The following is a 15,029-nucleotide window of genomic DNA, read 5'->3' as shown; positions in this document are numbered from 1 at the left end:
CTTCTAGTTCTGACAATGCAGTAATAACAAAATACTGCAGAGTTTCCTAGGAACGCGAAGCGAGGCGGCCATCTCTGTCGGCGCCAGTTTAATTTGATTGTCACTCTGTCACGCAGATTTTATTGTCACTCAGCTTATCATAATAGCATGCGTCACCAATGCATGCCAGTATGATGGCATACAGTATGAGGACATTATTGGCCTAATTGGCATGTGCAATCAATGTGCCCCTTGTCATTGTACATCTGAAGCAGAAAATAGCTTAACTCACACATCTTTTGCATTTTGATGAGCTACAGTAACTATATGTTCTCAATGTTAAATGATACCAGTAGATAATGTATATGAGGCTAACCTTAAACCAGATGATCTTCATTATTTTTCTGACAAATTGTTTAGTGCAAATCCAACCCTTGTATTCTAGGTACAGTACTGTACATGAAAATAAAGAGCTGGCAATTTGTATGCTCATTAAAAAATAAAATAATTTGATGTGGGGAGTGTTGTAATTCTACCTAGTTTGTTTGAGAATGATTTTAGAATACAGAGACAAGATCAGAAGGTCAATGGCATGGAGGAGGATTGCAGAGATGTTGGCTATCAGCCGGCTACCACCCGGTTAGTTAACCCTGCACCTTAGAAGCTGCCGCCCTTTGTACATAGACATGGAATCACTGGTCATTTTAATCATATTTACATACTGCTTTACTCATTTATTATGTATATACTGTATACTATTCTACTGTATTTTAGTCAATGCCACTCCAACATTGCTCATCCTAATATTTATATATTTCTTAATTCTATTTTTTACTTTTAGATTTGTGTGTATTGTTGTGAATTGTTCGATACTACTGCGCTGTTGGAGCTAGGAACACAAGCATTCTGCTACACCTGTTACAACATCTGATATATATGTGTATGTGACCAATAACATTTTATTTCATGGTGGGTAAAGAAATATTTGCACAAAAATGTTTGCAAGTCAAAGCCACAATTTCCTTTACCCAAAGTTCCCATTAATGTCCATGTAGGCCTATGTATTTTACAGGAAGTGAGCTTTAATTATCAATGTCATGACACCAGTCTAATGAAAGAGCCATAAACTATAATATATGAGAATCGTGTTAAAATACCATTATCCAACAGGTAGCATATTACATGGGAAATTGGTGCTTAGTGTGTAATGTACAATGTTATAATGTGTGTTACTGGTGATTTCTACCCTTTGGGGGACATATTTCACAATCTAATTTAGTCAACACATTCACAATTGGTGGCTTTCATCGCAGTTTTGAAGTTTAGTTTGCTTGATGTTCATAGCTAGCAGGCAGCATAAACAAAAATGTGTTGTGCAAGTCTCTCTTCACCTACCATCAGCGCCAACAACCTATGCAGTCCTCCTCCATGCCATTGACTTTATGATTTGTGTCTGTAAACTTGCAACGCAAAATCATATAGAATTGGAAAACCAGACACAGCGATTATTGGCTTTTCTCCATATGTTTTGGGTTGTGCTTGGCCAAAACTAATGACAGGAGGAACTATGTTTTATGAAGGGAAGATTTTCAAGCAAACATCTGCTCCTCACCTGATGGTTAACAGCAGCAGTGGCCGCATGCAATTTGCATAATGTAGAGCAGAGCTGAACTTTTTGTATCGCTCACACCTTCCCATTGCTCCGCGTGCCCCCGTTGAAAATGAATAGGGGCAGACTTCATCTGGCGAATTCGGAAGAGGTGGAAACCATATGTAATCCTGATGTTCACATGCGATGGCGCATGGGACAGAGAACAAAAACGTGGCACTCTCCTGATTCCTTTCAGCGTCCCAACCTGTGATTTCAAAGCGAACGCACACCCTACCCACATTGCTAACCTGGCCTAAACCTAATCTTAAATGAAGACCAAAAAGCAAATGTTTGTTTTCATGAATTGTTACGATATAGCCAATTTTGACTTTGTATGTGTGATATCTAGTGTAATCCTAAACTTAACTATAACCCTTAACCATTTAAAATGTCAATTTCAGTGGGATAGGAGTAGGGATGTCCCAAAGACCGGGATAGCACGGACAATCATGCGTTTCATAAATAATTGTTTTCATGCCGCCAGGGGGCGTCTTTACTTCATCCTCGTTCCTTATTATATATATATATTATATATATATAATTATATTTTTCAATGGATTGTCTTTTTCCCCGTTTCATATATTTTTTTAATATACTACTATTAACTAACTTATTTGAGGTTTAGTTAAGGATATTTAGCATTAATTTAACAAACAATTAGTTGTTTTGAGCCTTTCAACAAAGACTGGGCTGGATTTGTGGCCATGATATTGAAACAAACTGCAGATTGTTCGTGCCGACCAATGAATGCAATCCATTAGCTCTTCATTACTTTAGCACGAAGGGATCACGTTTCTCTCCAGCCAATCCGAGGCAAGGCGATCCCATCTCCCTTTTATAAATCGGACTGTTTTTTTTTTTTGTAGGCGAATGAAAGGTAACCATTTGGGATTGCGCAGGACATTTACTGAAGGCTATACCAGGGTTTTAATCCGATTCTTTACTTGATATAAGGTAATTATTTCTGAATAATGTTCAAAGTTCTAGGATAAACTATGACAATTTCATTGTGTATGTTTATCAAATTGGCCTAATTGGTGTTTAGTTTTGCACCGCTTAGCCTAATTATAAGGTATTTTATTAAATCCTATTACTATGGTTGTTGAACTCCTAGTTCTATGATTGTAGGTCGCTTTTTATTGTTTAATCTGATGGGTAGTGTGTTCTAGAAGTATTTTTGCCTGATGACAGAAACTACAGTGCGCTTTAATTTCCTTCATTGTAAACTGGGATTAGTAACGTTGTAAGTAACCATGACCACACAATGGTTTGCTGGATTTGACTCGATATTACCAGGATGTTGATAGTGATCTCATTTATAACACGTTGGTGCAATTTTAATTTGGCAGCTACTCGTACAAAACAACCACATATAAATCCTATTGTTTTTAGTGTTAAAATTAAATCCCTGGTTGCTGACCAAGCTGTCTTGAAGCAGGATGGTGGTGGAGGGGAAGCATCAGGTGTAGCGCACATGCATGGACTCGTCTGTTTAGGCCTCACACATTGTCTGGTTGTTTTGAGTAGATTTAATATTCACTATAAATCACTGGACAGGCACAATATAATAAATGTAGACCTCAAATGTTTCAATTCTAAGAATCAAATGCATGTATTACTCTTTGTTCCAAAGTTTTCAAGGCTCAGTGAAAATGGCCACTTCAGAGAGTGCCAGCTTGAGTAAAGCTGTGAAGCAGCAGTATATGGATCTTCCTCAGGGAGACAAGGTTCAGGCCATGTACATCTGGATAGATGGGACTGGAGAGGGGCTCCGCTGCAAGACCAGAACTCTGGATTCCGAACCCAAGGCCATTGATGGTAAATTTACCAACCCTTTAAGAAAAACAAATGTCCAATGGGAACTCCTACCCCGTGATGTGATTGAGATGCATAAGATCAGAGGTTTACCTTCATAGATCTTAAACAAATGTTTAGGCTTACTTCAATAATACATTCTGTGTTTTATACAGATTGCATACTCATTGAATGATCCAATTCTGATTGATGATACTCCTTACATTACCCTGAACCTAAAGAGTAGTTGAGTCCCTTTTAGTTCTGTTAATAATTTCAGTTCCCCCTCTCCAGATCTTCCAGAGTGGAACTTTGATGGTTCCAGTACGTACCAGTCAGAGGGCTCTAACAGCGACATGTATCTGATCCCTGCTGCTATGTTCAGAGACCCCTTCAGGAAAGACCCCAACAAACTGGTCCTGTGTCAAGTGCTCAAATACAACCGCAAGCCTGCAGGTAAGCCTGAGCAGTAAGGTGACCTTGGGGCACAAATGTTTGTGAAAGAAAATTAATACTAGTGTTTCTTATTGGACAAGTTCAGAATTCTGCTGACAGTTAATGTCTTTCATTCCATGCCTACTGAACACAGTCCTCCCTTAAATGAGCACTGAGTCCAGTCCCAATTGGCTCAGTGTAATGTATTCCTATATTTGTCTCCCACCAGAAACCAATCTCCGGCGGATGTGTAAGAAGGTCATGGAGATGGTAGAGGACCAGGTGCCGTGGTTTGGTATGGAACAGGAATACACCATCCTGGGCACAGACGGACATCCGTTTGGTTGGCCTTCTAACGGCTTCCCTGGTCCCCAAGGTCAGTTTGAGAGTTCTCTGTGTCCCAAATGGCACCCAATTCCCTATATAGGGCTCAACGTATGACCCGATGTATAGGGAAAAGGGCTGCCATTTCAGACATAGCCTTGGTTTTTCAGCAGATTCTTATCCAGCGTGACTTGAAATTGGTACATTCAACTAAAGTACTTAGGTTTGAGAGTTAAAACTGTTCACTGTTTTAACCAATGCCAAAAAAACACTGGCATTAAACCTGTTGATGTGTTGTTTCTGAACAGGTCCCTACTACTGTGGAGTAGGCGCAGACAAGGCGTATGGTAGAGACATCGTAGAAGCCCACTACAGGGCCTGTCTTTATGCCGGGGTTCAGATATGTGGCACCAATGCTGAAGTCATGCCAGCTCAGGTAGGAAACACTGCACATTATATCAAAATAAATCCTTTTGGGGCCAATTTTTACCACAGACACAGATTAAACCTGCCTTTTTAGTCCTGGACTAGGCTTCATTTGTGACTGGGAAACAGCCCAGTGTTCTAAAACCTTTAAACATTCAAGCTAGAATCTCTCATCCCTAAGCCTCATGTACAGTCTGTATTGTGTCTTCCAGTGGGAGTTCCAGGTGGGACCTTGTGAAGGGATCAACATGGGAGACCACCTCTGGGCAGCTCGGTTCATCCTGCACCGGGTCTGTGAGGACTTTGGTGTAGTGGCCTCATTTGACCCCAAGCCCATCCCTGGGAACTGGAATGGTGCTGGCTGCCATACCAACTTCAGCACCAAGGAGATGAGAGAAGATGGTGGGTTGAGGTAGGCATGAATTGAGTTTGTGCTGGAAATGCATGAAGGGACATTTTCCCCGGACCCATATTAATCCTAGGGCTAGACTTCAATGGCATTTTCCATTGAAAGTGCTTCTTAGCCGAGAGGAGAAGGTGACGTGAGGGGCTTTCCTCGCCAAAATCTGTCCAAAATAAGCCCAATGAGTTTGTTCTTTGCCCCTTTTAACTAGCCCAATGGGTTTATTTTGGACCGACCCTTGTCATCTGTCTTCCCGCCTTCGGGAAAACTCCCATTGTTAAGGTGGAGACATGAGCATCTCGTCATCATATACAGATCTCTCTTCGTCAAAGACAAGTCAAAAGCTAAATCTCTGTCTGGAAAACCGGCATAAGGTTTTCAGTCTTAAACCTCTTTAGCGGTGGATTAACCCCCCTATCCACTAAGGGCCATTGAGGAGTCGATCGAGAAGCTGGGAAAGAGACACCGTTACCACATCTGTGCCTACGACCCCAAAGGGGGGCTGGACAACGCGCGCCGGTTGACCGGTCACCACGAAACGTCCAACATCCATGAGTTCTCAGCCGGTGTGGCGAACCGCGGTGCCAGCATCCGCATCCCCCGCTCGGTGGGTCAGGACAAGAAGGGCTACTTCGAGGACCGCCGCCCGTCAGCAAACTGTGACCCATATGCAGTCACAGAAGCCATGATACGCACATGTTTGCTCAGTGAAGTGGGTGAGGAGCCTACAGAATACAGCAATTAAACTAGTTACTCTGTTGGACTGAAATAATCCACTTTCTCTCCTCTTGCGCTACGCCTCATGAAGTGTCATTCCCACTACTGTTTTGTCTGTGGCTTTGGAAACCACTTGTATAAATTGCAAATCTTGACCATCCATGTAGGGCTTTTAAAAAATGTAAAAAAATAAAAATATTTTACTTGAGATCAATGAGGGTGCTTGATGTATTCTGCTGTGTGTTCAGGGTAGCGTAGACCCTACCTTTTTTAGCTTGATCACTGCCAATATTGCCATATAATTGATGCTAAAGAATGATTCCAGACATGTCAGTCGAGGAGGGTGAAATGTTTCCTATGTATAGGTCTAGTTTTGTGTATCAATTTGCTACTCATGTTTAACATGATATACTAACCAAGATGCTGTAGATTTATGACTATGCAATGTGTGGTCTGGCTCGTGTGGTACACAAACCCAAAAGGATCCAAGGTGCATCTGTGTCTTTATACATGTGTGGATCTCTATTGTCTACCATTTAGTAGAAGTTGTATCAAGAACCCATTTTCTTATTTGGAACATTAAAAACTATTTTTTAAATCTGATTCTTCAATTGTACAGTATATAATTTGTTCATGTTAAAGTAAACGGTAGAGCTCAAACAAATTCATTTTTGTAGAGCTTTTTAAAAACATGTTTACATGAAGCAGTTGTCAAAGTGCAGAGATTAATGAGTTTACATGCAATCTTTTGTAAGTCTTGCTGACTGTAAAGGTGACCTTGCCAGATCAACACTGAGGTGACGTGCTTCTCAATTTAGCCTTTAATCAGGAGCACAACCTTGGCTCAATGTGGTGAAGGAGTGTCATTTTATTTCCTGTCCATTCAGGTGGGTCTTTGGACCTCTTGACTCTACCCTAGTTTTAAGAGCCTGAATGAACTTAAGTGTAATGACTTACTGTAGGAAATGTCAGCGAGCAATGTATTTCAAGTCCCTTTTAACTAGAGATGTCTGGGCAGTAGGTAGCCGAGGCGGTTAAGTGCATTGGGACAGTAAGTAACCCAAAGGTCCCTGGTTCAAATCCCTGAGTGGACTAGGTGACACATCTGTCAATGTGGCCTTGAGCAAGTCTCTCTGGATAAGAGTGCTAAAGTACAAATCAGATTGATGCATACTGAATACTTATGATGGCAAAGAACATACTTGCTCAAATTGATGCCTATTTAAGTCAATGTTCACATCTCTTTCAAACCGTTAAGATTCAGTGGGGGAGAAAATACCTGATTATGTGACTGAAGACAATGAGCACTTGGTAGTCACCTGTCTTTCTGCAGACTAGACATTGCTTTCCTTTGTCAGAGTTATTCTGCATTGTCAGCATTATCAGTGCTGCCTAACTGCACATTGCAAATTAACTGTGCTGACCCTGACCACACTTTTCTTTAGTTTTTTTTCATCTCTAGTGAAGCTTTGGCACAACTTGTGCTACCAATTCTTAGTAAAATGTCATGGAGTGCTCTTGGTGATCCTTATCTTCATTTCTTTATCAGTGAAGGTGATGTTATATGTTTGAGTGTTCTTGTAAGTCTTGAGTGTACATTGTGCCAAGAAGGCTAGTGTTTACTTGTTGAGGACAGGACACAGCACATTTAATAAGAGAGCTTCCAAAGTCCAATTCCTTGCTATGGAAATCCTTATTCCCATGAGACTTAATTTGAACCCTGGTACAAATATAATCAATTACAGCACCAATAGGAAATTAGTATAGAGGGACAGGTGGAAGAAAAAGGAAACACTGCTCCTGTTCAAAGTCAACAATCTTGACTGACATGTTTTTGTATAATTGACACCAGAGATGTACCAGTATTTGTACTACCATGTGTGTCTGAGTCACGTTCTGTTCTGACGGTGAGATTATGAGGCACTTGGCAGGCGAGTGAAGCAGGTCTGTTTTGGTACCTTTAACTTCTGCATACTGCAGGCCCAAAGTAAAGGAAGGAGGTGTGCCTGTTCCTGTACCACCCAAAAGGCTGCAAGGCAAGGAAACCTGGAAACTAGCCACGGGGGAAACATATTTCAAACTGCCTGTCACTTTGTTCCAATTTAAAGATTTTTTTCCAGGTTCAAGTGTTCACTGTGCCAAACCAAAAACAGATGTAATGCATCGCACAGTTATGTGTAGAGCCGTCGTGGAATGCTCTGCCACCAGAGGTTCAGAGGTTACTCAGGCAAAAAGAAAGAAAAAAAAAACGTATCGTACCACATCGCCTCTCTAATTTAACTAAACTATAAAAGAATATGAATAGTGTGTAAATAGTATTTTTGTTGTCTCTTGGTGTCTTTCCTATATATAACTCTTACTTTATTTTTTATGTTTTAAATTGAATGTAATATAATATCTCATGTTCTTGTGTATAGCTGTTCTATACTTTGTCATGTATGTGTATGTTTCATGTGGACCCCAGGAAGAGTAGCTGCTGCATGTGCAGTAGCTAGTGGGGATCCTAATAAACTAAACTACAGCCTCATGCTCCCTATAAATAACATATAACAGCTCTCTATAACATCTGTTGTCTTATTACTGTCACACGTTTTCTCCTAATGGTCACCACTGTAACTGGAGCAAAACCAAATCAGTGGATACACTTTTTTTAATGTAACCTTTATTTAACTAGGCAAGTCAGTTAAGAACAAATTCCTATTTACAATGACGGCCAAACCCGGACGACACTGGGCCAATTGTGCACTGCCCTATGGGACTCCCAATCACTGACGGATGTGATACAGCCTGGAATCGAACCAAGGACTGTAGTGACGCCTCTTGCACTGAGATGCAGTGCTTTAGACCGCTGTGCCAATATCTTGGGAAACCCTGTAGATATTGGTATACAGAAATATGACATCACTAAAGACATGGTAGGGGTGAAAACAATTACTTTCAATCTTCACTCACACAAACAGAAAGAGTGGGGTTATGTAGGGGTCACGTGTGAAATTAGGAGGATTTGATATAAAATAGTGTATTCATATTTACCCCCCTCCTGCCCTCAGGTCTGGTATAGCACATGACAGAGACAAGACGTCTTTATGCAGTCAAATATTCCACTACTGTAAATGGCTATGGGACAGTGAAAATGTTAACCTCTATATTCTGAGATCATAACATCAGATGTTTTCCTATCAACCTGTAGTGAACCATGGAAATTGTTACAGAGGGCCAGTCCTAAATGGCACCCCATACCATTCATAGTGCAGCCGTAGTGCACTACTTTTGACCAGAGCCCTATGAGCCCTGGTCAAAAGTAGTACACTATGGTTAGGTTTACACTGGCAACCCAATTCTGATATCTTTCCACTTATTGATATTTTGAGAATAATTGGGGATAAGACCAGAATTGGACTGCCTCTATTAACGAGGCCCATGTCGGGAATGTGGTGCCATTAGGAGACAGCTTGCTCTTCTTTGCCAGTCTTGTTCATGAAAAAGTCAAGTTTTTGGAAGTGTGTATTCTCTTACTGACCTGAGATGCAGCAGTTTACAGCTGTGTACTCCTTTGTTCTGTCTCCAGCAGAGGAGTTGAACATCAGGACTTGTGGGACTGTTTCTTACTGAAAGGGATCTTTTTATCATTGTTGTTTGTTCCAAGTTCTTCCCAGCTTGTTTGTTTGAACAGGTCAACAACTCTCACGCTCTCCCCCTCCTTTGGTGTTGTCTACTACAGCTGGGATGATGACATCATCATGAAGTTATCCACATGCACCGTTCAAAAGTTTGGGGTCACTTAGAAATGTCCTTGTTTTTGAAAGAAAAGCACATTTTCGTCCATTAAAATAACATACAATTTAGCGTAAATACAGTGTAGACATTGTTAATGTTGTAAATGACTATTGTAGCTGGAAACGGCAGATTTTTTATGGAATATCTACACAGGTGTACAGAGGCCCGTTATCAGCAACCATCATTCCTGTGTTCCAACGGCATGTTGTGTTAGCTAATCCAAGTTTATCATTTTATAAGGCTAATTGATCATTAGAAAACCCTTTTGCAATTATGTTAGCACAACTGAAAACATTTGTGCTGATAAAAGAAGCAATAAAACTGGAGCATCAACTGGAGCATCAACATTTGTGGGTTTGATTACAGCCTCAAAATGGCCAGAAACAAATACCTTTCTTCCGAAACTCGTCAGTCTATTATTGTTCTGAGAAATGAAGGCTATTGCATGCGTGAAATTGCCAAGAAACTGAAGATCTCGTACAACGCTGTGTACTACTCCCGTCACAGAACAGCGCAAACTGTCTCTAACCCGAATAGAAAGTGGAATGGGAGGCCCCGGGGCACAACTGAGCAATAAGACAAGTACATTAGAGTGTCTAGTTTGAGAAACAGAAACCTCACAAGTCCTCAATTGGCAGCTTTATTAAATAGTACCCGCAAAAAAACAGTCTCAACGTCAACAGTGAAGAGGCAACTCCGGTATGCTGGCCTTCTAGGCAGAGTTGCAAAGAAAAAGGCATATCTCAGACTGGCCAATAAAAAGAAAAGATTAAGATGGGCAAAAGAACACAGACACTGGACAGAGATATGGCTTCTTCTTTGCAACTCTGCATAGAAGGCCAGCATCCTGGAGTCGGCTCTTCACCTTGAGCAAGGCACTTAACCCTAATTGTTCCTGTAATTCGCTTTGGATAAGAGAGTCTGCTAAATGACTCAAATGTAAACCCATGGTGGGGTATGTCTGTTTAAAGTGCATGAAAAATATATTTTACAAGTGGTTGGGCATTTTCAACAGACAAATGTTTCTTAAGAAGACTAGAAGAGAAGTAGTCAATTTCCCCTCAACCATGAAAGACTATCATGCATGTTGTTGATGTTAGTTCTATGTCTAGTTAAGGGCAAGGTGTGCTGCTTTGTTTTGAGCCAGCTGCAGCTTTGATAGGTCTTTCTTTGCTTCAGCTTTGCTAGGTCTTTCTTTGCTGCAGCTTTGCCAGGTCTTTCTTTGCTGCAGCTTTGCTAGGTCTTTCTTTGCTGCAGCTTTGCTAGGTCTTTCTTTGCTGCAGATTTGCTAGGTCTTTCTTTGCTGCAGCTTTGCTAGGTCTTTCTTTGCTGCAGCTTTGCTAGGTCTTTCTTTGCTGCAGCTTTGCTAGGTCTTTCTTTGCTGTACGTGATCATATTATCAGACAGTAATCAAGATCAAAGCCTGAACAACTGGTACAGTTGATCGTTGTGTCAAAAACGCAGAACATCTACGTATAACAGCCATACAGTGCATTCGGAAAGTATTCAGACCCCTTGACTTTTTCCACATTTTGATACGTTACAGCCTTATTCTAAAATGGATGAAATCATTTTTCCCTCATAAATCTACACAATAAAAAAATGTAATATTACATTTACATGAGTATTCAGACCCTTTACTCAGTACTTTGTTGAAGCGCCTTTGGCAGCGATTACAGCCTTGAGTCTTCTTTTGTATGACGCTACAAGCTTGGTACACCTGTATTTGGGGAGTTGCTCGCATTCTTCTCTGCAGATCCTCTGAAGCTCTTTTAGGTTGGATGGGGAGCGTTGCCTAACTGGTAAACATAAGCAGCACATGAGTGTTAAGTTTGGGGAAGATCATTTTCACCATAAAAATTCACCTTTCTAAATAAAAGCATTACATGCATAATTGCATTTCCAGTCACTTTTGATCGTGGTGTTTTCCACTAATGGAACATTCATCCTTATAGCCTGCTACCATATGTGCATTGATGAGCTTATAATGTGTCGAAAGAGCTTAATAGTTTATCAACATTTTAAGCTAAACGTTCTTATCTGTTCTTATCTGTTGCATCGGCCACATTGCGTACAAAAGGTTTTTTGAATATTGGAATATTTATTTCTCACACAAATAGAATAAGACAACCTTTGTATTATGGGGGATAGTAGATTGACATAGGCTAGTGCTTTTGCTGTTTGTTTGGCCTACTCATATTGTTGGCTGACAAAAAGTAAATGTGGACAGTTCTTCCAATATCAACATGCACCGCGGATTTGGATAAGGATGTGCGCAGTTGCATCCCTGATGTGTCTGTCTTCACTTGTGGCCTGTGAGAAAGACCCAATCGTGTGATGGAGTGCCCAGCACTCAGGGAGAAGCCACAATGGCCACTAGCTGCAGAAGGCATGGATTTTTTTAGGGTGCATTACGGCCACACAAAGGGGATGCCGCCGTGAAATTTGAGGCATTATCAAGTGCTGGTCAAATTGTGAATGAGTGACTGATATAGTGTTTACAGCCTGCGCAAGAAAAACAAGCAGATCATGCCTTTCAAGCTACTTTTTTCAAATCATCGTTGGAGTCGCATCATGAAGCCTTACAATGTATTAAAAATCAAAACATACGAAACAGGTTTAATGTAAAGTTACATTAATAACTCTAAATTAGGCATAAAGGAACACCTATTTCTTTGTTAACTGCTCAACACAGAATAGCCTCATGTGAGCTCTCCCTCATATTTTAAAAACGTTTTAAAATGTAGATGTTCCAAAGGTCTGCATCAGTGGCTTGAGGCTGTGTGTGGAAGCCAGGAGATGCTAAATGTGTTTATTTAAATTAATGGTCAATTACCGTGAGACAGACAGTTATTTGCTTGCCAATCACCGGCTAACGAAATTTCGTGACCGCCACAGCCATATGTCCAATCAATTGAATTTACCACAGGTGGACTCCAATCAAATTGTAGAAACATCTCAAGGATGACCAATGGAAACAGGATGCACCTGAGCTCAATTTCGAGTCTCATAGCAAAGGGTCTGAAATACTTATGTAAATGAGATATTTCTGTTTTTTATTTTGAATACATTCGCAAACATAAAAAAAAACTGTTTTCACTTGTCTTTATGTGGTATTGTGTGTAGATTGATGAGGAAAAATGTAATGTAATCCATTGTAGAATAAGGTTGTAACGTAACAAAATGTGGAAAAAGTAAAAGGGTCTGAATACTTTCCGAATGCACTGTACCTCTCCCCATCTTCACAACAACTTTGTCAATATGACTTGACCATGATAACTTACCATCCAGTGTTACTCCTAGGAGTTCAGTTTCTTCAACTTGTTCAATAGTCACACCCTTTATGTACCTCTCCAGTTGAGGTTTAGGCCTAAGAGAATGCTTAAAACCAAATACAAAGCTTTTCGTTTTAGATGCATTTAAGACCATTCTGACACTGACTGTAACTCCTTGCTTAGAGTCTCAGTAAGCTCACTGGCTGTAGGTGCTAATGTGTAGTTTGTGTAACCTTAAGCATACATAGTCATTGTAACTTATTGTAAGACAAGTGGCAAATCATTTGTAAAAAATAGAGAAGAGTAAGGCAACTGCCCTGAGTGATACTGCACTGTACATATCTGATGTTAGAGAAACTTCTAAGTTCTATTGGATAAGTAACTCTCCAACCATGTGATGCATGTGTTGTAAAGGCATAATAAGTCAATAACAAATGATGATCAATAACATCAAAGGCTGCACTGAAATCTAACAATATAGCTCCAATTATCATCTTAGTATTCATTTAATTAAGCTATCAGTCATCTGAGTCAGTACAGTACAAGTTGAGAGCCCTTAAGTATATGTAGTAGTGAGTGGTAGTTTGTTGCCTAACCATAGCCAGTCCTAACACACAACATCATGACTGAATCAGCCAGTGTCAAATTGCTTCCTACCCCTTCACCTATAATCATTGAATGGTTAAGGGGAAGGGATAGGGGCAAATTGGGTACGACTGAGCAAGTGAAGGCCGATGCTAAGTCCCTTTGTCTTCTTCTGCCTTCCTCTGTATTTCACTCTCGCTTTGTGTCTTAATCTCTCTTTTGTTTAACCTGTTGATGCTCTGGGGGCGCTATTTCATTTTTGGATGAAAAACGTTCCCGTTTTAAACAAGATATTTTGTCACAAAAAGATGCTCGACTATGCATATAATTGATAGCTTTCGAAAGAAAACACTCTGACGTGTCCAGAACTACCAAGATATTTTCTGTGCGTGCCCTAGAACGTGAGCTTCAGGCAAAACCAAGATGAGACGGCATCCAGGAAATGAGCAGGATTTTTGAGGCTCTGTTTTCCATTGTCTCCTTATATGGCTGTGAATGCGAGAGGAATGAGCCTGCCCTTTCTGTCGTTTCCCCAAGGTGTCTGCAGCATTGTGACGTATTTGTAGGCAGATCATTGGAAGATTGACCATAAGAGACCACATTTACCAGGTGTCCGCCCGGTGTCCTGCGCCGAAATTGGTGCGCAAAAGCAAGCTGCCAGTATTTTTCCATGGGATACAGAGAGTAAAGCAAGCTTCCACGAACTGCATATCAATGAAGAGATATGTGAAAAAACACCTTGAGGATTGATTCCAAACAACGTTTGCCATGTTTCGGGCGATATTATGTAGTTAATTCGGAAAAAGTTTTACGTTGTAGGTGACTGAATTTTCAGTTCGTTTCGGTAGCCAGACGCAATGTAGAAAACGGAACGATTTCTCCTACACACAGACGCTTTCAGGAAAAACTGCGCATTTGGTATGTAACTGAGAGTCTCCTCATTGAAAACATCAGAAGCTCTTCAAAGGTAAATGATTTTATTTATTTGGTTATCTGGTTTTTGTGAAAATGTTGCGTGCTAAATGCTACTCAAAATGCTATGCTAGCTTTGCATACTCTTACACAAATTAATCCATTTCTATGGTTCAAAAGCATATTTTGAAAATCTGAGATGACAGTGTTGTTAAGAAAAGGCAAAGCTTGAGAGCAGACGCATTATTTTCATTTTATTTGCGATTTTCAGAAATCGTTAACATTGCGTTATGCTAATGAGCCTGAGGCTTTTGTCACGATCCCGTATCCGGGATGGGGAGTTCCAAGAGGATAAGCACCTCATAGCACTTTGTCATCACCTGTGAGTATTGTTTTTGGTTATGGTGTTTGTTTGTTGCTGGTGGGAAAAGGGGGAAAACAAGACAAGTCGCCCATGGGCATACACTACCCGTAGGTGAACTTTGTTAAATACACTAGTTAGAACTGGGCGGACCACCCACTGTATTTTTGGTTAGTTAGTTAGCTGTTGTTAAAGTAGGCTAGTCTAGCTTAGGGGTGTTTTTGAATACTTATTGTTTCTTTCCTTGGGTCCAGCTCAGCCCCTTTTCCTGCTCCCCCCATTACCGTGTGTTTATAAATAAACCTGGAGTTTGACGGTAGATTTCTGTTGTCGTGGTTATTTCGTTCACACTTTTACTTTGTCACAATAATAATTTGCATGAGTTATGTT

At 40.5% G+C, this 15,029-nt stretch overlaps 1 protein-coding gene across 1 annotated transcript; it reads left to right on the top strand.

Moving 5' to 3' along the window:
• Window positions 1-2,476: 2,476 nt before the first annotated feature.
• Window positions 2,477-6,332, top strand: glulb (glutamate-ammonia ligase (glutamine synthase) b). Its single transcript, XM_064935755.1, has 7 exons — window positions 2,477-2,584; window positions 3,264-3,448; window positions 3,719-3,880; window positions 4,089-4,235; window positions 4,492-4,619; window positions 4,822-5,021; window positions 5,439-6,332. Exons 2-7 carry the CDS (start codon window positions 3,283-3,285, stop codon window positions 5,755-5,757), a joined length of 1,122 nt encoding a protein of 373 aa, XP_064791827.1. The 5' UTR covers window positions 2,477-2,584; window positions 3,264-3,282; the 3' UTR covers window positions 5,758-6,332.
• Window positions 6,333-15,029: the final 8,697 nt, after the last annotated feature.

The sequence above is a fragment of the Oncorhynchus masou genome, chromosome 24 (assembly GCF_036934945.1).
Source record: "Oncorhynchus masou masou isolate Uvic2021 chromosome 24, UVic_Omas_1.1, whole genome shotgun sequence".
Lineage (NCBI taxonomy): Eukaryota > Metazoa > Chordata > Actinopteri > Salmoniformes > Salmonidae > Oncorhynchus > Oncorhynchus masou.
The sequence above is the reverse complement of the archived record's forward strand: the minus strand, read 5'-3'. Positions and strand labels throughout refer to the sequence as shown.